Source organism: Odocoileus virginianus, chromosome X (assembly GCF_023699985.2).
Source record: "Odocoileus virginianus isolate 20LAN1187 ecotype Illinois chromosome X, Ovbor_1.2, whole genome shotgun sequence".
NCBI classification, from domain to species: Eukaryota; Metazoa; Chordata; class Mammalia; order Artiodactyla; family Cervidae; genus Odocoileus; species Odocoileus virginianus.
In genome coordinates, this window is record NC_069708.1 from 3,246,673 (window position 1) to 3,271,853 (window position 25,181).

Genomic DNA, 25,181 nt, shown 5'->3' on the forward strand with positions numbered 1-25,181 from the left:
AGTGCATGCTAGGAGCCAGCGAAAATCAGGGCAAAATACATCCTGTTTTTGTTTTTCACTGGCTAAGTCCTGTCTGACTTTTAGCAACCCCATGGACTGCAGCAGGCCTGGCTTCCCTCTCTTCCAGAGTTGGTTCATATTTGTGTCCCTTGTGTGGGTGATACTATCTAACCATCTCATCTTCTGCTGCCCAGTTCTCCTTTTGCCTTCAGTCTTGCCCGGCATCAGGGCCTTTTCCAGTGAGTCGGCTCTTCGCATCAGGTGACTAAAGTATTAGAGCTTCAGCATCAGTCCTTCCAATGCATATTTAGGGTTGATTTCCTTTAGGATTGACTGGCTTGATCTCCTTGAAGTCCAAGGGACTCTCAAGAGTCTTCTCCAACTCCATAGTTCAAAAGCATCAGTTCTTCAGCACTTAACCTTCTTTATGGTCCAACACTCACTTCCATACATGACTCCTGGAAACACCATAGCTTTAACTGTACATACCTTTGTTTGCAAAGTGCTGTCTTTACTTTTTAATATGCTGTCTAGAGTTATCATAGCTTTCCTTCCAAGGAGCAAGCATCTTTTGATTTCATGTCTGCAGTCACCACCCTCAGTGATTTTGGAGCCCAAGAAAACAAAATCTGTCACTGTTTCCACTTTTTTCCCTTCTGTTTGCCATGAAGTAATGGGACTGGATGCCTTGATCTTAATTTTTTGAATATTGAGTTTCAAGCCAGGTTTTTCACTCTCCTCTTTCATCCCCATCAAGAGGCTCTTCAGTTCTTTTTCACTTTCTGCCATTAGAGTGGTATTGTCTGCTTATCTGAGGTTGTTGGTGTTTACATTCTTTGGGTTTGGATAAATATATTATGACATACATCCATCGTTGTGGATTTTACGTATATCCACTGTAAAAACAGTTGCAGTGCCTGAAAAATGGTGTGTACTCTGTCTAGTCATCTATCTCCTACTCATCCCCTGGCAACCACTGATCTTTTTATTGTCTCCATCAGTTCAGTTCAGTCGCTCAGTCATGTCCGACTCTTTGCAACCCCATGGACTGCAGCACGCCAGGCTTCCCTGTCTATCACCAACTCCCAGAGTTTACCCAAACTCATGTCCATTGAGTCAGTGATGCCATCTAAACATCTCATCCTCTGTCGTCCCCTACTCTTCCCACCTTCAGTCTTTCCCAGCATCAGGGTCTTTTCAAATGAGTCAGCTCTTCACATCAGAAGGCCAAAGTATTGGAGTTTCAGCTTCACCATCAGTCCTTCCAATGAATATTCAGGACTGATTTCCTTTAGGATGGACTGGTTGGATCTCCTTGCAGTCCAAGGAACTCTCAAGAGTCTTCTCCAACACCACAGTTCAAAAGCATCAATTATTTGGTACTCAGCTTTCTTCACAGTCCAACTCTAACATCCATACACGACCACTGGAAAAACCATAGCTTTGACTAGAAAGACCTTTGTTGGCAAAGTAACGTCTCTGCTTTTTAATATGCTGTCTAGGTTGGTCATAACTTTCCTTCCAAGGAGCAAGCGTCTTTTAATTTCATGGCTGCAATCACCATCTGCAGTGATTTTGGAGCCTTTTCCAGAATGTCATATAACTGGAATCATAGAGTCTGTATCTTTTTCATATAGACTATTTTCACTTAGTAATATGCACTTACGTTCCTCCGTGGCATGTTGGCTCATTTCTTCTTAGCACTGGGTAATATTCCATTGTCTGGATGTACCACAGTTTGTTTATCCATTCACCTTCTGAAGGACATTTTGGCTGCATCCAGGTTTTGGCAATTATAAACAAAGCTGCTATAAACATCTACATGCAGGTTTTTGTACGAATGTAAGTTTTCTGTTCATTTTGGTAAATACCAAGTAGTGTGATTACTAGATCATATGTTAAGTGTATGTTTAGCTTTGTTAGAAAGTACCGAAGAGTCTTCCAAGGTAACTGTACAATTTCGCATTTGCATCAGCAATGAATGAGAATGCCTGTTACTCCAGTTCCTCACCAGGATTTGGTATCCTCAGTATTTTGTACTTTGGCCATTTTAATCTGTGCATAGTGATATCTCATTGTCATTTTATTTTGCAGTTTCCTGATTATATGTGATGTTGAACATCTTTTCATATGCTTGCTTAACACCTGCATATCTTCTTTGTCAAGGTGTCTATTCTGATCTTTTTTGCTGTTTTTAATCCAGTTGTTCATTGTCTTATCGTTGAGTTTTAAGAGTTCTTTGTATAATTTCAATAATAGTCCTTTATCAGTTGTGTCTTTTTCAAATATTTTCTCCCAGTCTGTGGTTTGTCTTCTTATTCCATTGACAGCTTTTTGCAGATCAGAAATATTTAATTTTAATGAAGTCCAGTTTATCAGTTGTCTTTGGTTTGTGTCTTGGATGTTGTATGTGAGAAGTCACTGCCATACCTAGGGTCATCTGGGTTTTCTCGTATGTTACCTTCTACAAGTTTTATACTTTTGTGTTCTACTTTTTGATTTATGATCCATTTTGATCCAGTTTTTGTGAACAGTATAAGATCTGTATTTAGATTCCTTTTTTTGCTTGTCTTACCGCACTAGCTAGGACTTCCAATAAAATGTTGAAAAGCCATGGTGAGAGGGGACATCCTTGCCTTAGTCCTGATCTTAGTGGGAAGAATTTGATTTTCTCACCATTTGAGATTGATGTTAGCTGTAGGGTTTTTGTAGATAGTCTTTATCAAGTTGAGGAAGTCCCCCTCTATTTTTAGTTTACTAAGAGATTTTTTTTGGTATCATGAATGGGTATTGGATTTTATCACATGCTTTTTCTACATCTGTTGATATTATCATGTGATTTTTCTTTTGCCTATTGATGTGATGCATTACATTAATTTATTTTTTGTATTTTTAAGATTGAAGTACAGTATTATATGTTACAGGAGTGCAATATAGCAATTCATAATTTCTAAAGGTTATATTCCATTTATACTTATAAAATATCAGCTATATTCCCTGTATTGTAAATATATCCTCATAGCTTACTTATTTTATAAATAATAGTTTGTATTTTTTAATTCCTGTCCCCTTTCTTGCCCCTCCCTCCTTCCTTCTCTCCACTGGTAACCACTGGTTTGTTTTCTATATCTGTGAGTCTGTTTACCTTGGATAAATCCCACTTGGTTGTGGTATATGATTCTTTTTGTGTCTTGTTGGATTTTAATTGTTAATATTTTGTTAAAGAGTTTTTTATCTATGTTAATGAGAGGTAGCAGTCTCTAGTTTTCCTCTCTTATAAGGTGTTTGGTTTTAGTATTAGGGTAGTGCTGATGTCATTGAATGGATTAGGAGGCCTCCCTTCTGTTTCTAACTTCTGGAAGAGATTTAGAGAACTGTTACTGTTTCTTCCTTTACTGTTTGGTAGAATTCACCAGTGAACCTATCTGGGCTTAGTGTTTTCTCTTTTGGAAGGTTGTTACATACTGATTAAATTTCTTTAATAGATAGAAGCCTATTCAGATTGTCTCTTTCTTCCTATGTGAATTTTGGCAGCTTGTGTCTTTTAAGGAATTGATTACTTTCATCTATGTTATCATGTTTGTGGGCATAGAATTGCTCAAAATATCCCTTTGTTATCCTTTTAATGTCCATGATATCTGTAATAATGTCCTCTTTTTCATTTCTGATACTGGTCATTTGTATCTTTTTCTCTCTTTATCTTTGTTAGCTTGGCTAGTGCATTATCAGTTTTACTGATCTTTTCAAAGAACTAGCTTTTGTGTTCTTTCTCTATTCATTCCTGTTTTCAACTTCATTGATTTCTGCTGATTTTTATTATTTATTTTCTTTTGCTTACTTTGGGTTGAATTTGCTCTTCTTTTTTCTAGTTTCCTAAGATAGAAGCTTAGATTATTGATTTTAAGTCTTTCTTCTTTTCTGATATATATATAATCAATGTTGTAAATCTCCTTCTTAAATGCTTTTCACTGCATCCCACAAATTTTGGTAAGTTGTGTTTCCATTTTCAGTTAGTTCAAAGTAGTAGAAAATATTTCTTGATTTATTCTTTGACCCATGTGTTATTTAGAAGTATGGTGTTTAATCTCTAATTATTTTTGGATTTTCCACTATTTTTCTGTTGTTGATTCCTAGTTTAAATCCATTGCGATCTGAGACCAGACATTGTATGATTTCTTTTCTTTTAAGTTTGTTAACATGTGCTTCCCTGGTGGCTTAGAGGGTAAAGCGCCTGCCCTCAATACAGAAGACCTGAGTTTGATTCCTGGGTCGGGAAGATCCCCTGGAGAAGGAAATGGCAACCCACTCCAGTACCCTTGCCTGGAAAATCCCATGAACAGAGGAGCCTGGTAGGCTATAGTCCATGGGGTCGCAAAGAGTCGGACACAATTGAGCGACTTCACTTTCAGTTTCAATATGGGCTTAATGGCCCAGAATGTGGTCTATCTTGGTAAATGCTCCATGTGAGCTTGAGAAGGATGTGTATTCAGCTGTGGTTGAATTAAGTAGTCTGTAGATGTCAGTTATATTAAGTTGATTCATGGTGCTGTTTGCATGCATACACATACACAATTAAATATAGTGTTTATGTCATTATTTTGAATGTACTGTTATTTGCTAGATTAATAAGAAAATAAAAGGTTTTTTGGTGGTTCCATTTTTTAAATTGAAGTATAGTTGTTGTACAATATTATATCAGTTCCAGGTGTACAAAATAGTCACAATTTTTAAAGATTACATACCATTTATAGTTATTATAAAATATTGGCTATATTCCCTATGCTGTACAATATATCCTTGTAGTTTTTCCCCTATTTTTTAAAATTTAACTATTAAAAAAAATTTTATAATGTTGTGCTGTTTTCTGCCATACAGCAGCACAAATCAGCCATAATTATATTAAAACACACATCTTCTCCCTCTCTAGTCTTTCTCCCCTCCCTGCACCCCATCCCTCCAGGCCATCATAGAGTGCCAGGCTGGGTTCCCTGTGCTACACAGCAACTTCTCAGTAGCTAGCCATCTTAGACCTAAGAATAAGAAAAACAAAAATAAAAATTTTTGTTTTACCTTCACTTATTCTTTAATGCTCTTCCTTTTTAAAATGTAGATCTGAACTGCTGACTTATATAATTTTCCTTCTTTCTGAAGAACTGTAAAAACATTTCTTGCAAGGTAGGTCTTTTGGAAAAAGTTCCCTCAATTTTTGTCTGAAAAAGTCTTTTTAGCTACTTCTCTCTTAAAAGATGATTTGGTATGCTACAGAATTGTAGATTGGTGGGGGTTTTCTCTCAACACTATAAATATTTCACTTCATTCACAGCTTAAAACTTTTTTATTTTATATTGTAATACAGTTGATTAACAATGTTGTGTTAGTTTCAGGTGTACAGAAAAGTGATTGTTATACATGTATCTATTCTTCAAATTCTTTTCCCATTTATTACAGAATATTGAGCAGAGCCCCCTGATGTATACAGTAGGTCCTTATTTGTTATCTATTTTTAAATATAGCAGTGTGTATGTGTCAATCTGAAATTTCCAGTGTATCCCTCCCCACTTTTCTTCCCACCTGGTAACCGTAAGTTTATTCTCTAAGCCTGTGAGTCTGTTTTGTGATAGCTCATTGCAGTTTTGATTTGCATTTCTCTAATAATTAGCAGTGTTGAACATCTTTTCATGTGTTTCTTGGCCATCTCTATGTCTTCTTTGGAGAAATGTCTATTTAGATCTGCCCATTTTTTGATTGGGTTGTTTGTTTTCTTGCTATTCAGTTGCATGAGCTATTTGTAAATTTTGGTGTCTAATCCCTCGTTGGTCACATCATTTGCAAATATTTTATCCCATTCCACAGATTGTCTTTTTGTTATGGTTTCCTTTGCTATGCCAAAGCTTTTGAGTCTGATTAGTTCCCATTTGTTCATTTTTTTTTTATTTCCATTACTCTAGGAGATATATCAAAAAAGATCTTGCTGCGACTTATATCAGAGAGTGTTCTGCCTATGTTTTCCTCTAAGAGTTTTATAGTATCAAGCCTTACATTTAGGTCTTTAATCCATTCTGAATTGATTTTTGTGCATGGTTTTAGGGAGTGTTCTAACTTCATTCTTTTACATATAGCTGTCCAGTTTTCCTGGCACCATTTATTGAAGAGACTGTCCTTCTTCCACTGTATAGTCTTGCCTCTTTTGTGATAGACTAATTGACGATAGGTGTGTGGATTTATTTCTGGACTTTCTATCCTGTTCCATTTATATATATATTCCTGTTTTGTTCCAGTACCATACTGTTTTGATTACTGTAGCTTTGAGGTACAGTCCAAAGTCAGGGAGCCTGATTCCTCCAGCTTTGTTTTTCTTTTTCAAGATTGCTTTGGCTGTTTGGGGTCTTTTGTGTCTCTATACAAGTTTTAAGATTTTGTTGTTCTAATTCTATAAAAAAATGCCGTTGGTAATTTGATATAGATTGCATTGAATCTGTAGATTGCCTTGGGTAGTATAGCTATTTTGACAATATTGATTCTTCCAATTCAAGAATATGGTGTATCTTTCCATCTTTTTGTGTAATCTTCAATTGCTTTCATCAGCATCTTACAGTTTTCAGAATACTGGTCTTTTGTCTCCTTAAGTAGGTTTATTCCTACATATTTTATTCTTTTTGTTGTGATGGTAAATGGGATTATTTCTTTAATCTCTCTGATCTTTTATTGTCAGTGTATAGAAATGCAAGGGATTTCTGTGTATTTATTGTATATCGTGCAACTTTACTGAATTCATTTAGGAACTCTAGCAGTTTTCAGGTAACATCTTCAGGATTTTCTATGTAGAGCATCATGTCATCTGCAAACAGTGACAGTTTTGCACCTACGTTTCCAATTTGAATTCCTTTTATTTATTTTTCCTCTCAGATTGCCATAACTAGGACTTCCAAAACTATGTTGACTGAAAGTGGTGAGAGTGAATGTCCTTATCTTGTTCTTGATCTTAGAGGAAGTACTTTCAACTTTTTACCATTGAGTATGATGTTAGTTGTGGGTTTGTCATATATGGCCTTTATTATGTTGATGTATATTCCCTCTATGCTCACTTTCTTGAGGTTTTTTTTTTTTCTATCAGAAATGACTGTCGAATTTTGTCAAAAGCTTATTCTACATCTTTTGAGATGATCATATGGTTTTTATTCATCAATTTGTTGATGTGGTATTTCACATAGATTGGTTGCAGATGCTGAAAAATCCTTGTATCTTTGGTTCAAATCCCACTTGGATTAATGTATTGTTGAATTTGGATTGCTAGTATTTTGAAGATTTTTGCATCTATATTCATTGGTGATATTGGCCTGTAGTTTATTTTTTTTTTTTTTTTGTTTCTTTGTCTGGTTTTGGTATCAGGGTGATGGTTGCCTCATAGAATGGGTTTGGGAGTATTCCTTCCTTTGCAGTTTTTTTGGAAGAGTTTGAGAAAGATAGATGTTAACTCTTCTCTTAAATGATAGAACTTACCTATGAAGCTATGAGGTCCTGGACTTTTGTTTGTTGGAAGTTTCTAAATCACAGTTTCAACTTCAGTACTTGTGATCAGTCTGTTCATATTTTCTGTTTCTGCCTGGTTCAGTCTTTGAAGATTGTACCTTTTTAAGAAAGTGTTCTTTTCTTTGAAGTTGTCTATTTTATTGGCATATAGTTGATTTTAGTAGCCTCTTCTGATCCTTTGCATTCTGTGGTGTCCATTGAAACTTCTCCTTTTTCATTTCTAATTTATTGATTTGAGCCCTCTTCCTTTTTTTCCTGTTGAGTCTGGCTAAAGATTTTTAAAGCTTATCTTTTCAAGTAACCAGCTTTTAGTTTCATTGATCTTTTCTATTGTTTTCTTCTTTTCTATTTCATTTATTTCTGCTCAGATCTTTATGATTTTTTTTTCCTTCTGCTAACTCTGAGTTTTGTTTTTTCTTCTTTCTCTAGTTGCTTTAGGTGTAAGGTTAGATTATTTTTTTGTGCTTTTCTTGTTTCCTGAAGTAGGATTGTATTGTGATAAACTTCCCTCCTAGAACTGCTTTTACTGCATCAAATAGGTTTTGGATCATTGTATTTTTTTTTCATTTGGCTCTAAGTATTTTTTTGATTTCCTCTTTATTTCTTCAGTGATCTATTGATTGTTTAGTAGCACATTGTTAGGCTACACATTTGTGTTTTTTAATTGTTTTATTGTAGTTGATTTCTAATTTCATAGTGTTGTCATTGGAAAAGTTGCTTGATATCATTTCTATTTTCCTAATTTTACTGAGGCTCACTTTGTGATCCCAGCATGTGATCAGTCCTGGAGAATGTTCCACATGCACTTGAGAAGGATGTATATTCTGCTGCTTTTCAGTGGAATGCTCTATAAATATCAATTAACTCTTATCTGTTCTAACATCATCTGTTCTGGATGATCTGTCCATTGATCAAAGTGAGGTTTTAAAATCTCCCACAATTATGGTGTTACTGTCAATTTTTCTCTGTATAATTGTTAGTATTTGCCTTATATATTGAAGTACTCCTATGTTGAGTGCCTATATATTTACAATTTTTATATCATCTTTTTGTATCAATCCTTTGATGAATATCTAGTGTCTTTCTTTGTCTTGTAACAGTCTTTATTTTGTTTGATATGAGTATTGTTACTCCAGCTTTATTTTTATTTCCATTTTCATGGATTACCTTTTTCTCATCCCCTCACTTTCAGTCAGTATATGTCCCTTGATCTGAAGTGGATCTGTTGTAGACACATATATAAGTCTTGGTTTTTTATCCATTCAGCCAGTCTTTCTTTTGGTTGAAGCATTTAATCCATTTACATTTAAGATACTGGCCTTCCCAAGTGGTGGTGGTGGTTTAGTCCCTAAGCTGTGTCTGACTCTTGCGACCCCGTGGCCTGTAGCCTGCCAGGCTCCTTGGTCCATGGGATTCTCCAGGAAATAATACTGGAGTGGGTTGCCATTTCCTTCTCCAGGGGATCTTCATGACCCAGGAATCAAACCTGGGTCTCCTGCATTGCAAACAGATACTTTACCTAATGAGCTACGAGGGAATCCCAAGTGGCACTAGTGGTAACAAACCTGCCTGCCAATGCAGGAGACCTAAGAGATGTAGGTTCTATCCTTGGGTTGTGAAGATCCCCTGGAGGAGGGCATGGCAACCCTCTCCAGTACTCTTGCCTGGAGAATCCCCATGGACAGAGGAGCCTGGTGGGCTACAGTCCATAGGGTCACAAAGAGTTGGACACAACTGAAGCAACTTAGCATGCACCCACGTGCATGTTCTTACTGCCATTTTGTTAATTACCTTGGATTTGTTTTTGTAGGTCTTTTTTCTTCCCTTCCTCTTTTGTTCCCTTCCCTTGTGATTTGATGACTAACTTTAGTGCTGTGTTTGGATTCCTTTTTCTTCTTTGTGTGTGTATCTATTGTTGATTTTCAGCTTGCAGTTGCCATGAGGTTTTGATATAGCAGCCTATGTATAAGCAAATTATTTTAAGTTGCTGGTCTTTTAATTTCAAGTGCATTTCCAATATCCTGCATTTGTGCTCTCCTAGTCTCACAATTGGGGCTTCCCTGGTGGCTCAGACTAAAGAATCTGCCTGCAATGAAGGAGACCTGAGTTCAGTTCCTGGAGAAGGGAATGACTACCCACTCCAGTATTCTTGCCTGGAGAATTCCACAGACAGAGGAGCCTGGTGGGCTGTAGTCCATGGGATCACAAAGAGTCGGACATCACTGAGCGACTAACATTTTCACTTTTCACTTCTCACATTTGCTGCATTTTTTTAAAAAATATATTTATTTATGGCTATGCTGGGTCTTCATTGCTGTGCATGGACTTTCTCTAGTTGCAGCAAGTGGTGGCAACTCTCTAGTTGTGTACAGGCTTCTCATTGCCGTGGCTTCTCTTGTTGCAGAGCATGGGCTCTAGGTCATGTGCTCAGTAACTATGGCCCATGGGTTTACTTGCCCCATGGTAAAGTGGAATCTTCTTGGTCCAGGGGTCAAACCCATGTCCCCTTTACTGGCAGGAGGATTCCTAACCACTGGACAACCAGGGAAATCCCACAATTGCTGGTTTTGATAGCATATTTGTGTGAGTGTGATTTGCTTTCTTTAATGTATATTTACCTTTACTGGCGAGCTTTTCCATTTGTAATTTTCTTGTTTCTAGTTGTGACCTTGTCTTTTCTGCTTAGAGAAGTTCCTTTCATGTTTGTTTTTTTAATTCACTTTTGGCTGTGCTGGGTCTTCATTGCTGTGTGGGCTTTTCTCTAGTTGCAGCAAGTGGGGGCTACTCTCTAGTTGTATTGCATGGGCTTCTCATTGTGGTGGCTTCTCTTGTTGGGGAGCATGAACTGTAGGGCATACGACTGTAGAGCCAGTAGTTGCTGCATGTGGGCTCAGGAGTTGTGGCTCCTGGGCTCTAGAGCTCAGGCTTAGTAGTTGTGACACATGGGCTTAGTTGTTTCACGGCATGTGGGATCTTCCCAGATCAGGGCTCGAACCCATGTCTCCTGCACTGGCAGGTGCATTCTTTACCCCTGAGCCACCTGGGAAGCCTATCCTTGAGCTTTTCCTTTTTTTTTTTTTTTATTTTTTTGCAAAGCTGGTCTGATGGTGCTGAATTCTCTTAGCTTTTGCTTGTCTGTAAAGCTTTTTGACTTATTTTTGGCTACACTGGATCTTTGTTGCTTCATGAGGGCTTTCTCTAGTTGTAGAGAGTGGGGCTACTCTCTGGTTGTGGTGCATGAGCTTCTTCTTGCAGGGGCTTCTCTGGTTTCAGAGCATGGACTAGGGAGTGCAGGCTTTAGTAGTTGTGGCACATGGGTTTAGTTGCCCTGCAGCATGTGGAAGCTTCCTGGATCAGTGATCAAACCCATGTCTTCTGCACTGGCAGACAGATTCTTAACCCCTGGACCACCAGGAAAGTCCATCTGTAAAGCTTTTTGTTTCTATGTCAAATCTGAATGAGAGCCTTGTCACATAGAGTATTCTTGATGATAGATTCTTCTTCCCTTTCATCACTTTCAGTATATTGGCCCACTCCCTTCTGGCCTGCAGAGTTTCTGCTGAGGAATCAGCTGATAGCCTTATGGGAGTTCTCCTTTATGTTATTTGCTGCTTTTCCCCACTTCACTCACTTCTTGCTTGCATCATTTTGGTGGAGATGTCCAATGTAATTTTTACCTTTGCTCCTCTATAGGTAAGATGTTTTGTTTTTGTTTTTTTGGCCATGTGTCATGTGGAATTGTAATTTCCTGACCAGGGATTGAACAACTGACATGATATTGTAGATGAATATTTTTGTGGATGAATATATTACTGCTTGAATGAGACAGGGTTTAACATTGATTTTATTCCTCTTTTTTGTTACAGATGTAAGTGCTACAGTATTTTCTTCATAGAAATATTTATGGAAATGGAAGTTTAATATAGTAATGCCACTCAATCTTTGAATGCTTATTTGCCAGATATCACAAAAATAATTTACTACTGTCATCAAAATAATCTTAACCGCCTGTCAAGTGATAATTTGTTAAAATCTTTAAAATTTGTTGTTAGGCAGTGGATTATAAATGATGTGACCTACAAAAAGATTTGTTTCCAGTTATTAGAATAATTTGCTTTGTCCCTTTCTAGGAAGTATAACACAAAGGCTATATCAAGACTAATCAATGACTCTTAATTATAACGCTTACTCTTTTACTTGAAAGCAGCCTATTCAACCAGAAATACTCAGGCAGGGTTGGGGAAATAGAAATATTGGTAATTTCATTACACCAGTGTCAATACAATATATTTTTATAAAATGTATTTATCACTTGCTTAAAACTTAAAAAACACACCTTGGGGCTGCAGTTTTAGCAAATTTGCAGAAAACATCATCTAACCTAATTGGCAAAACCAATTCTCATTGTTATACCTACTAAAATCCTAGAAATGCAGAAAAAGTCTTTTCAGTTCAAATATAGTAATATATTTTAAGAAGCCTTAGGAAAACCACTGAGAAATGTTATAGAATCTATTGTATAAAAAAGAATCAGTCAAGATTAAAATAATGTAAGTCTAATATAACAAGTTACAAAGAAGATACAAAGTTACAAAAATAATATAATATCCTTAATTTATAGTAGTACAATATAATTTATATGCAGAATTTTATAAGAAGAGTATGCTTTTTTTTAAGGCATGTTATTCCTTCCCTGGGTTGGGAAGATCCCCTGGAGAAGGGACAGGCTACCCACTGCAGTATGCTGACCTGGAGAATTTCATGGACTGTATAGTCCATGGGGTCACAAAGAGTCAAACATGACTGAGCAACTTTCACTTTCATTTCACTTTTCATTTCACTTTCACTTTCCTTCTCTAAATATTGGTATATGGGTGTATCAAGCTCTGGTGTTTGGCTTTTGGGAGTAATTAAGTAAAATCTATAAAAATCAGAAATAACTTACCTTTTTTAGATATCTTGGTTATACTTTTCCTATGGACTTGAAGATAGAGAAGGGCATATACTACCAAAAAGTAATTTGGCATAGATATTTTATTTTTTGTTATGAGAAGCTAGGAAATAAAATACTTTAGAATATGAAATGGGAGAAAGATTCATTGTAAATGGAGTAAATATGATGTGAGTTAGTATAATAGATATTTGTCTTCCTTTAAAAATAGTATGTTTGAAATCTTGGAGGAAAGCATGTGAATATTTTATCCACATGTTCATTCCAGTGTACTTTGAAGCATTTGATAATTCCAGGAAAATATTCCAGTTGTATTTCTAAGCAGCAGCAGTACCAGCCTATACAGCTTTGACTTATTGAAGTGATTCTGAAGTGAGTAGCAGAAAAAATGCTTACTCGTTAACTACAAGAGAAAAGGCACTTCTAGGATTCAATATAAGCATTGAGAATAGCTGGAAAAAATGCTTACCCTTAACTACATGAAAAAGCAATCTTCAGCATTCAGTATTCTTATCAGTGCTCCTTTGCTTTGAATTCATGGGCCTTATCCCTTAAGATCTTTGCATCCTTTGATAATAGTTGGGAGAAGGAAGAGACAAAGTTGTTAGGTTAAAAATTCACATTATTCCCCAGTCTACCATATTTAGTTTCTAACATTCAGTTTCACCTATAACAGAAACACGTGCAAGAAAAAGACAGGAAGCTTTTATAGGTTCATGGTGCTTTGAGTAGTCACTAAATAAGCTTTCTGTTTGATTTGGCTTCAGGATTTAATTCCCTGCCATGCAGTGTGATAGGTTTAGACGATGGCTTTCTTTTGTAGAGTAGAGTAAGGTTGGTTCTGGACACAGGGCTTTCTCCGGCCCGTTAATTTTAGGAAAGGCTACTCTTAGAAGTTGTGGATCTGGAAATCAATTCCTTTCAAACTACCAGTGTTTGGATCCCTCTTGAAAAGCCTTTGTGTATCTCTAGGGGTATGTGTACCCTAGTTTGAAGATTATCTTAAACTATCTATCTTGAGTTTGACAAAACAACTTAATGGCAGAAAATTCTATAGGGAGGAAAGTTAGGGAGTCCCTTAAAATAGATATTCTGGGGACTTCCCTGGTGGTCCAATGGCTAAGACTTGCACTCTCAATGCAGGGGGCCTGGGTTCAGTCCCTGGAACTAGATCCCACATGCTGCAACTAAGACCTGGTGCAGCCAAAAATAAAAATATTTAAAAATAAAATAAAATGGTTGGTTAAAAGGCAAACTCTTAACATTATGTATGTAGTTACCAAAGAAAATGGTGACAGTGAGTTGAAAGAACCTACTATATTGTGGACCCCCTTACATATGCAGGCAGGTTTGTTGTAGGAATTCCCTTGGGTAGAGCATGGGCTTTGCTCATGAAACCACTCTGATTGGGGCAAGTGCACAGACACGAACTGGTGAAATACTTAGTATTTGGAAGAAATATTAACTATTGATTCAAAGACTAGATAGAAACTGTGATAATTGGTGGTACTACTTTGTACTTCTCAACCTTAGCAGTAACAGACACCACAGACTGCCATGATTTTTGCACTATAATACCTGTGTTTTTAACTGTTAAGTACAGAGTCAGTTATAATTTGAAATTTTTTTATGCACGTTTTCCCTGTGGGCATTATTTTAGTGAATTGAAACTATCCAGTTATAAAACCTTTTCCCCTTCCATTTTAATTTAAAATCTCACACCATTTTAAAACCAAGATAAGAAATTAAAATTATTTTTTTGAAATTAAAATTTATATCAGAGAACTTTCCTCCTGGAAAAATTTTTGTAAGGATGTGAGTCACCACATACTGACTTCTGCCTCCCAGGAGAGGGATAAAAAGCTAACAATAATAGAAATACTATGCCCACTAGACATAACTATTACTCTATAAATGTAGGCTTATGCTCTATTGTATCTTGATTGAAATTAAATATTCCTCTAAGACTCCATTTTGCCTGACTGGTGGGAGATTCAGTCTTGGTCCTTGTTGGGATCTCTTCATTGCCCTAAAGTCAAACAAGATTGCAAGATGTTGACAGAAACAGGAGAGGAGCTTCCAGTCTCCAGCCCAGACCATTTTGCATTGCTCTCATCATCTGAACCCACAAAATTGCTTGGAAGGAGCAAATCCACTGTGCCTGTGGAAGGTGAGGCCCTGGCCGTCTGTGCCCAGGTGAACCCCAGTGTCCTTATCGCTCCCAGGACTCTGCTGCTGGTGGGACCCTCTGACCTTGGACTTCTTCCTCTTTTGGAGGAATCCTCTATGTGTCTTCTTACAGAATTCCTCCCAAAGAGCTCTGGCTTTGGGAAAACAGCAGCCAGAAAGACAGGCTGTCCACCAGCAGCTTGAACCTCACAGTTTCTGTGGGGGAGTTTGTACCGAGAAGCTGGGCATGTACATGGAGTGGGGGCAGGGAAAAGGCAGAGCCGAAAACACAAACGAATAGATGTCTCCACAAATGGTCCTGGATCACTGCTACTGTGAAAAAATGGCAAACATTACTGAGCATGCCTCTCTGTTCACACAGATGATCAAATTTGATTCTCCAAACTTTGCCATGTGTTAAAGACAGACAACTTGAGGTTTAGAGAGTTTGATTTTTATAGTTTTTATTTATTATTATTGTAAGCATTTTTTTACTTATTTGGCTGCACTGGGTCTTTGCTGCGGCATGCAGGATCTTTAGTTGAGGCGTGTGAACTCTTTGTTGCTCCATGTGGGATTGTTAGTTGCAGCATGTGGGATCTAGTTCTCTGACCAGGGATCAGACCCCCGGCCCCCTTCATCAGGAATGCGGAGTCCTAGCCACTGGACTACCGGGCAAGTCTGAGGTTTAGAGAGTTTGAGTAACTTACCCAGTAATAAGTAGCTGAGCTGGGATTCTAACCAACTCGAAGTTGGTTAAGGCTCGAAGTTGGTTGGGCTCGAAAATTCATTCCTTATGTTATATTTTCTCTCCTGCAGGGTATTAGTAATATTTTATTTTGAGCACAGTGGGCTGCTGGTATAGGTTAGCTCCAGTAGGAGCTCCCAGACAGCTCAGTGAATTCACCCCCGGAACGCCACTGCTCAGAGTTCTCCATCTGGTTGTCAGGCTGCATTTGCCAAGACTCGAGAACAACAGTGCCGCTTTGGGCGTAATTAATGTTTAGACAATAACTGGTCAGCGTTTTCAGCTGCTTCTTGAGGTCATTCCTGGGATATGAAAATAGGACCCCGTGTTGGCATAAACAGGTTGTTTGTTTCCTTTGTGCTCTGTCAGGAGGCCATTATCTCAGTTGTCTCAAAGTGACACTGAATTGGTCAGGTGCAGGGTCAAAAGGAAGGGGAGGATAGATGGTTTGGCTTTGTTTTCTGTTGTTTAAAATAGAAAATTGATGGATCTGAAATCCATTCTTGCTTAATACAATTCTTGAGGCAGTCCTTTAATAAATTCCTTTAGTCTTTTAAAAAGTAAAATCTTTTAAGAACATTTCAAAAGCCATAGATCAATTTTTAAATTGTACAGCTTGGTCCATAAATAATTCCTATCTGTGAAGTCAAACCCCAATGCATTTGGTGAATGAATACATGACATGGTCATTTATGGCCCTACTACACACCCCCCTCCCCAAGCTGGGTGAGATGGGTGATTCAGACATAGGCTGGACTGTTTACTCCAGATGTTCATAATATGCTTCAGGGGCTTTCAAATGTTGTCTGCCTTGGAATCATCTCTGAAGCTTGTTAAAAATAGTGCTGCTCACGCCCCACTCCAGATCCACTGTCTTAGTTCATTTGAGCTGCTATAACAAGATACCACAGACCAGGTAGCTCAAAACAACAGAAATTCATTTCTCATCATTCTGAAGGCTGAAAAGTATAAAGTCCAGGCACTGACGTGGTCTTCAGGCAAGGACCCTCTTCCTGATTCAGAGCTGGATCATTCTCAGTGTCTTCTTACATGGTGAAAGGGCTAGGGAGCTCTCTGGGGCCTCCTTTATAAGGTACTAATGCCATTCATGACCTGAGCACCTCCCAAAGGCTTACCTCCTTAATATCATCATCTTTGGGAGTTAAGATTTCAACATATGAGTTTTGGGGAGACACATTCAGACCATGGCACCCACTGAATCTAAACCTTGAGGAGTGGAGCTTGGGCATCTTTAAAAAGCTCCTTAGGTGATTCTAATACTTAAGAGGTTTTTGAGCCAGCCACGTGGTTGATGGTGTTGGTAATGTAAGACACTACAATGTTTTCTATGTTGTATTGTGAATATGTCTATTCATCATCACAGGAAGTATGTATAGGAGATATATAGACATACACACATGTATTGAGAGGCATACTAGTCTCTTATGTGCATGAATGTTGGAACGTACCTGCAGGTAAACATACATTTATTATTTTAAATCCTAGTAAACATTTATTGAGCATCTATACATATCAGGCACTGTTAATTCATTCAACAAATAGTTAAGAGTCTCCTATGGACCTTCAGAAAAGGAAACAGACAAAAGTCCCTGTCTTCAAGAAGCTAATATTTTAGTAGAGAAACACCAACAATAAATGAATAAGGCAATCATATAATGATGAGTGCCATAGCAAGAAGTAAAGTGGGAAGGTGCGAGGCCTGCCAATGGTGGGGGCAGATCCCAAGTTAGAATGCAGTGGCTGGGGGAGCCTTGAAGGAGGAGAGGGAGTGAGCCCTATGGCAATTTGGGGCACAGTTGGTCCAGGTTTGGGGAACAGGAAGTGCAAAGCCCTGATCTGAGTATGAGTATTCCTGGTGGCTTCAGGAAGTAGCCAAGGAGGCCAGGGGCTGAGACTCAATAGGAGATGCAGTCAGAGAGGCAAGGAATGGCCGGAGGGGACTGTGGATCTGGTAGGGGCCTGTAGGCTGCCAGAGGAGCTTGGTTTTGACTCTGAGGGAGATGGGAAGGGTTCGACTACTGAGGGTGATGTTATCTGATAGGTCTTTAATGGTGAATGGGCCGGGCAGGGAGCGGCGAAAATGGTGAGGAGAATGTGGCTTCGGTGCGCTGTGAGGGAGCCAGCAGTTTTGCTGATGGTTTGGACGCAGAGTGTGTGAGGGCTGCAGCAGGAGGGTTTCCAAGGATGCTGAGTGCAACTGTTGGCTGTACTTACTCTGTGGCCAGATTTGTTCCTGGATGTGGGTCATGACCTGGTTCCAAGAAAATGACTGTATTTTTGTTTTTTAAAATATCTTGTACACTTAAAATTTTTAAGGTTATTGCATGTACATTAGGCCTTAAAGAAAACAACCTCATCTTCAGGAGCGGTCAGGTTAGTCTGACTGGCTGCAGTAAGATGCTGATGGGGATGTTGATGAACCGGACCTGTAGCCACAATGCCATCTCTTCCTGACATGTAGAAAAGCTGCTTTTGCCAACAAAAATATATTCTGGATATGATAATGAAGAGTATTTAATGCTCACTTTATTTCAAGGCACTTCTTTTTTTTATGTGGACCATTTTTTAAAAGTCTTTATTGAATTTGTTACAATATTGCTTCTATTTTAAGTCTTGGTATTTTGGCTCTAAGACATGGGATCTTCACTCCCTGACCAGGGATCGAACCTGCACCCCCTGCATTGGAAGGTTTAATCTTAACCACTGGGCCACCAGGGAAGTCCCTATTTCAAAGCTCTTATATGTAAATCCTCAAAAAATCGTTTCTAAAGCTGATGGTAGAGGATAGTATCATGCCTGTTTGAGGATTCAGGAGCTTGAGATCTAGTAAAGATGGGGTATGGGAAGGATGAATTCGGCTTGACCATATCTTCTATTTTGTGACTTTCTCCTCTTGATTGTGTAGTGACTGGACTGCAATCCATGGAACAGAAGCATGTGTGTGTGCACACGTGTGTGTGCATATGTGCATGTATGTGAATCACACTTAGGTTACTAAGCACAATGATATAGTTAAGGAACTAGAACTCATTGCTCCAACGTTCAATAATTCAGGCCTCTTGGTCTCCTTGCTGTCTTTTCTCTGTTCATTTGGTCATTTTATTTCTGAATAGTAATTTTCACTGAAGGGTAGGATAAGGAAGTAAAAAGATGTAAAAGTCACATTCGGGGGTGTGGAGAATAATTTTAATAAAAGCCACAGTGGAGAATGCATTTGTAATTAGCACTAAAATAAAATTCTCCATTGCCAGTGAATTTTAGTTTGCCTCACTGATCCTTTGTTCCCATTAAAAAAACAAAAAGAAACAAAAATGAAGAGTTTGATTATGCCACACACCTAGCGAGGCTGAGTTCTTTGTCTAGCTGAGGAGTTAGTCTGTACTGGGCTGACTGTGGGCAGGGCCTGGGCCAGCAAACAGCATTTAATGCATTTACCTGCTTCAGTTTGCAGCGACGACCTCACTCACAAATTCAAGGGTTTCACCGTGATGAATGAAGCGGAGAGATACGAAGCTCTGAGACACTGTCGCTATGTGGATGAAGTCATTAGAGATGCTCCGTGGACACTCACCCCAGAGTTTCTGGAAAAACACAAGGTACTTATTCCTCCACATTCTGTAAGTAACAGGATTAGAGAGTTGTCTGTTTCAGCCTCTTATACCCAGAAAAATCCAAGGAGTCTTCCAGCTTAGGAAAGTGGTAACTCCAGGGGCTGTCATCTGGTGTCACTTGATGCAGCACCTGTCCTGTGCTCACGCCTGCGGACTGACAGCCGCCTCCTTCCTCACTGTGGGCTCTGGAGCTGGACCACTCGGGTCCACGTGTGGCTTCTGTCCCTTCATAACTGTGGGACCTTGACCAAGACATTGAACACACCTAAACTGTAAACTGCTGTTTTGAGGATCTAATGAGATCATGTTGTGAAATCCTTAGCACACTGGCTGGCCCAAAGCAAGAGGTCCAAAAACATCATCACCATTATCACCATCGTTATTGATGCTTATAGATTCACAGGCATCATTTTGCATGGAACAAATGACCACACATCTTATCCAGAGGGGCAGGGGTCAGGCTCTAAGGAAAAAACTTTCTATCTCTGATTTTGTGACCCTGAGGCTCCTACTGATAGATTTTTATTAGTTGAAAACATGAGAAATCCTTTTGATCTGCATGAAATTATGTGCTTTGTATCTCCCTACAAGCCCTACATTAGGAGCTATTCTTTCCTTTTATAAGCAGTACAAAAAAATAAGATTAAGCTGTTCTAAGAGTTTTCTTTTCTATTTTTAAATTCACGGTGCAGCAGAGAATAGAGAATGCTGATAAATGTGCATGGGTAATAGCCGAGGAGACAATTTCCCAGCAAGAATAAAAAGAAAAAGGAAAAACTACAATATGATTTACTTCCAGCAATCACGAACACATTTTTACTAAGCATCTATTGTATCTTCAACTTGTGTGAAGCGTTACGGGGCTGCCTGTGATGGCTGCGGTTTATCGAGAACTTGCCATGAACCCAGCCCAGGGCTAAGGGCTTTGCTCTTACAGGAATCCCATTCAATCTCATGGCCACCCTGAGACGTTGTTGTTGTCGTCATCCACGGAGAGGGAAGGACAACTAAGTTTGAGTACTAAGAATAGAATCAATGGCCGTAACATTTGTTGAGTACTTGCTGTGTACCAGTTACCCTTTTTAGCACTTTTACATAATTGTTTCATTTAATCCAGTGATTCTCAAGTGGGGGCCACTTTGCCCCCAAGGGATAGTTAGCAATGGAAGCAACTAAAGGGGTGCTACTGACATCCAAGGGGTAAAGCCAGGGGTGCTGCTAAGCCTCCTACAATGTGCAAGATTGACTCTCCCCCTCCAGCAAAGAATTCTCTAGCTCAGCATGTCACTAGTACCAAGGCAGAGAAATCCTGATTTAATCCTTACCACTTCCCCAATGGCTCAGTGGTAAAGAATCTGTCGGTAATTCAGGAGACACAGGATATGCAGGTTCAATCCCTGGGTTGGGAAGATCCTCTGGAGGAAGAAATGGCAACCCACTCCAGTATTCTTGCCTGGGAAATCCCATGGACAGAGGAGCCTGGCGGGCTACAGTCCATGGGGGTGCAAATAGTCTGACACAACTGAGCACACAGCGCACTAAGTTATGAGTTACACAGCTAGTAAGTGATGAAGCAGCAATCCATACCCAGGCAAGTTAAACTGCTACTTTACCTCTCAAGCTGGAGTGAAGCCTTTTAATAAAGGGCTTTGAAGTTTAGGCAAGGAGGTTTTTTTTGTTTGGTTGGTTTTTGGCCGTGTCACGTGGTATGTGGGATCTTAGTTCCCCAACCCAGGATTGAACCTGTGTCCCCTGCATTGGAAACATGGGGTGTTAACCACTGGACTGCCAGGACATTCCTCAGGCAAGCAGTTTTTACTTGATGTAGGAGGGAACAAGGAACTAGTGAAGATCAGCAGGTATAAGGATGACAAAAAGAGAACTCTGTTGAAGGAGGTTCCCCCACCATGTGACAGAGGGATGGCTGGAGAGGAAAGAGCCTGCGGTGAGGAAGGTCAGGTACAAGTTGGTATTAATAATCCAGGTTATGGGGCCCTGGACTTGGCATAAGCAATGGAGAAGAAGAGATGCATGTATGCACTCATGTGAGTACACACACACGTACACACCCCACTGGAACTTGTGACTTCTTTGCTATTGACGGTGAAGGGAGTAGAGAACAAAGGCTGATTCTAGGGTGTCTGGAGCCTAAGTAACTGAGAAAAGGGAGGCACAATTGGAAGGGACACCAGTTTTAAGGATGAGTGGAGATTCCAGACAGGTTTTTAAAGTGACAGCAAGGGTGGCAATAGAGAAAAGGATGATTTTGGGCAAATTGGGCAAGTTTTATCATTTCAGCAGCTGTATGACCCAACTGAATTAGTAATACTTGCCCTACCTGCCTCACAAGGTGGTTGTATGAATCAAATGAGAAGAGACGTGAATTCATTTCTACAATATAAAATATAACTTAAGTGGGGGACTTCCTGGCGGTCCAGTGGTTAGAACTCTGACTTACACTGCAAGGGGCATGGATTTGATCCCTGGTTGGGGAAGTAGGGTCCCACATGCTGTGTGGCACAGCCAAAAAATTAAAACAATATTACTTATGTGTGAGGGAGGGCCTATTGCCATCAGTGAGATAGGAAATGAGGATTTTGGGTCTTCATAGTAGAGGTGATTAAAATCTGAAGGATGAATGAAATCTCTGAAGGAGAGATTTTATTTTATTTTTAATATAAATTTATTTTAATTGGAGGCTAATTACTTTACAATATTGTAGTGGTTTTGCCATACATTAACATGAATCAGCCTTGGGTGTACATGTGTTCCCCATCCTGAACCCCTCTCACCCTCCCTCCCCATCCCATCCCTCAGGGTCATCTCAGTGCACCAGCCCTGAGCACCCTGTCTCATGCATCGAACCTGGACTGGCAATTCATTTCATATATGATAATATACATGCTTCAGTGCCATTCTCCCAAATCATCCCACCCTTGCCCTCTCCCACAAAGTCCAAAAGACTGTTCTGTACATCTGTGTCTCTTTTGCTGTCTCGCCTATAGGGTTATCATTACCATCTTTCTAAATTCCATATATATGCATTAGTATACTGTATTGGTGTTTCTCTTTCTGACTTACTTCACTCTGTATAATAGACTCCAGTTTCATCCACCTCATTAGAACTGATTCAAATGTATTCTTTTTAATGGCTGAGTAATATTCCATTGGGTATATATACCACAGCTTTCTTATCCATTCGTCTGCTGATGGACATCTAGGTTGTTTCCATGTCCTGGCTATTATAAACAGTGCTGCGATGAACATTGGGGTGCACGTGTCTCTTTCAGATCTGGTTTCCTCAGTGTGTATGCCCAGCAGCGGGATTGCTGGGTCATATGGCAGTTCTATTTCCAGTTTTTTAAGGAATCTCCACACTGTTCTCCATAGTGGCTGTACTAGTTTGCATTCCCACCAACAGTGTAAGAGGGTTCCCTTTTCTCCACACCCTCTCCAGCATTTTTTGCTTGTAGGCTTTTGGATAGCAACCATTCTGACCAGCGTGAGATGGTACCTCATTGTGGTTTGATTTACATTTCTCTGATAATGAGTGATGTTGAGCATCTTTTCATGTGTTAGCCATCTGTATGTCTTCTTTGGAGAAATGTCTGTTTAGTTGAAGGAGAGATTTTAGAGGCAGAAGAATAGAAGGCCAAAAAAACCTACTGTTAGAGGTAAGAGAAGAAAGAGGGACCAGCAAAGGAGAGAAACCAATCTAGGTCCCATTATTGCAGGCAGATTTACTGTCTGAGCCACCAGGGAAGTCCAAGAATACTGGAGTGGGTAGCCTATCCTTTCTCCAGGGGATCTTCCTGACCCAGGAATCGAACTGGGGGCTCCTGCATTATAGGCGGATTCTTTACCAGCTGAGCTACCAGGGAAGCCCTCATGCAAACAAAGACAGTTGGAAATACCTTCCAGTCCAGGATTCAAGTCTACCTTATAAATTGCTTATTTAAACTGCTTTTCCAACGAATAAAAATAAATGGAAAAAATAAAAATAAAAAATAAACTGCTTTATCATAGCTGTTTTGTTTTTAAAAATATGTATTTTCATATCACGGACATGTCCCCCATCCCTGTGGTGATGTCACTCTTCTCTCTCTCTGACAGATTGACTTTGTGGCCCACGATGACATTCCGTACTCTTCTGCTGGCTCTGATGATGTTTACAAGCATATAAAGGAAGCAGGTGAGGGGTCCTCCTGTGTTCACCTGTCCCCTGCGGCATGACACTCAGGTTTAGTAAGAGACGCCAGCCCTGGGTCTGCAGCACATGCTTACAAGGCATGGACTTTCAGATGTCTCCCAGGGAGCCTCTGCAAGCCTCTGTTGACATGTGCTAAGGTTCAGCTGTGGCGCAGACACCAGTTAGGTGTTTACATAGAAATTAACCTGAGCACCAAAATACTCGACTTCCTGTTTGAGGCTCAATTTTAGAGGACATAAAATCACAGGACTCTTATTTTTTCTTTATGGAAGAGTACTTGATTTACAGTGTTGTGTTAGTTTCTGGTGTACAGCAAAGTGATTCAGCTATACATATATATGTATTTTTTTCATATTCTTTTCCATGATAGATTATTACAAGATATTGAATATAGTTCCTGTGGTATACAGTAGGACCTTATTGTTTATCTATTTTATATATAGTAGCGTGTATCTGCTAGGGCTTCCCAGGTGGTGCAACTGTTAAAGAAGCCACTTGCCAAAGAGGAGACATAAATGAGTTCGATCCCTGGGTCGGGAAGATCCCCCAGAGAAGGAAATGGCAACAACCCACTTCAGTATTCTTGCCTGGAAAATTCCATGGACAGAGGAGCCTGGTGGGCTACAGTTGATTGGGTCACAAAGAGTCAGACACGACTGAGCAACTGAGCACACACACACTGTGTATCTATTAATCCCAATCTCCTAATTTATTTTTATTTATTTATTTTTTCCAATCTCCTAATTTATCCCCTCCCCCAACCCTGTTGTTTGAAGGGCAATCATTTTCCTCATTAACAACGAAATTGCTCTATGCTCCCAAGAAAGTTCCTTCCAGAAGAAGACAGATAACTGGCTAATTAATGATCTGGACTTCCCGTCTCCTTAGTCCAGTCCTGCCATATGTCATCCTGTCACATGATAATATCCTATGGCACCATATACGGAGGCAAAAAAAATGGATACATTTATTTGTGGAATCAGGTAAACCTCTTTCCTCCTGAAGCAGTTAACTGATGTCTTGCAAGGCAGACAAGGTGCCTGAGCTTTGGAAGCTGTCCCATTTGTCACTAGGCATTTCTCTTCGGGTCAGAGACTCTGGTTGGTCCCAAGGACTTATTGGGGGCTGGAAAGAGGGGAGTTTCCTTCCCTGTGGACTCCCTAGAATTACTTCCTTTGCCAAGTACCCTCCACGCTCTGTGCTGCTCAGACTCCAGGGAAATGGCTGCCGGGAAATGGCTGCCGGGGCGTCAGAGCAGACCTGCGGCTTATGCCCTCAGCGGGGTTCTCATCTACCTCCTGGTTGTCCCCCTCCTGCCCTGCTTTACCCGTACTCCGTGTGCCCTTGCCTCTTCTCCTGCGTCCTGAGGAAGAGGGCTGTGTCTTCTGCCCCAGGCTAGCCTCTTTACCCTCCCTTCCCTGGAGCACATTTTCTCTCATTCCTCCTCCCTTTGTGATCCAAGGCTCTCACTCTGGGTAGTGTCTTATCAGCTTAGAACACATGGAAGTCTACAAAAACTGGCCCCAACCCTTCCTTCCGCCCTCCCTCCTGCCTCTTCCTCCACTCACATCCTTGCTCAGTCCTCCTCTTAGTGGCAACTGACATCCCTCGGCCATGTGCTCTGACTCTTGTCCCATCCTGGCTCAGTTCTCAGTTCTCTGGACCACCCAGTCCAGTGGTCTCAGCTCAGTCCCTGCCCAGGCATAAGGACCCTGCTGACTGTGTACTTTTCCTAGATGCTCTTGTCTTTGCTTCCATTTCCGGGACACTTCTGGGGCCTTCTAATTTCTCATTGCTCTCTGACCACTGCTGGGTTTTGTTACTGGGTTTCTCTCCTTATCTCACCAGCCTTGCTCTGTGCTCTGCCTTCCACACACCCTACACTCCAGGCCCACGGAGTCTGTCCTTTGTACTTTGTCTGGGTCCCCGGGCCCCTTTTTC

The 25,181-nt window shown here is 39.9% G+C and overlaps 1 protein-coding gene across 1 annotated transcript in view; it reads left to right on the top strand.

The window, feature by feature from the left end:
• The window catches only part of LOC139029613 (choline-phosphate cytidylyltransferase B-like), a 46,052-nt gene extending 21,445 nt beyond the window's left edge, over positions 1–24,607 (top strand). Inside the window, exons 4-6 of the mRNA XM_070461786.1 lie at positions 18,864–19,015; positions 23,144–23,222; positions 24,405–24,607. Coding sequence (XP_070317887.1) covers positions 18,864–19,015; positions 23,144–23,222; positions 24,405–24,607 — 434 coding nt within the window. The remainder of the gene's footprint in view (positions 1–18,863; positions 19,016–23,143; positions 23,223–24,404) is intronic.
• The last annotated feature ends 574 nt before the right edge of the window (positions 24,608–25,181 follow it).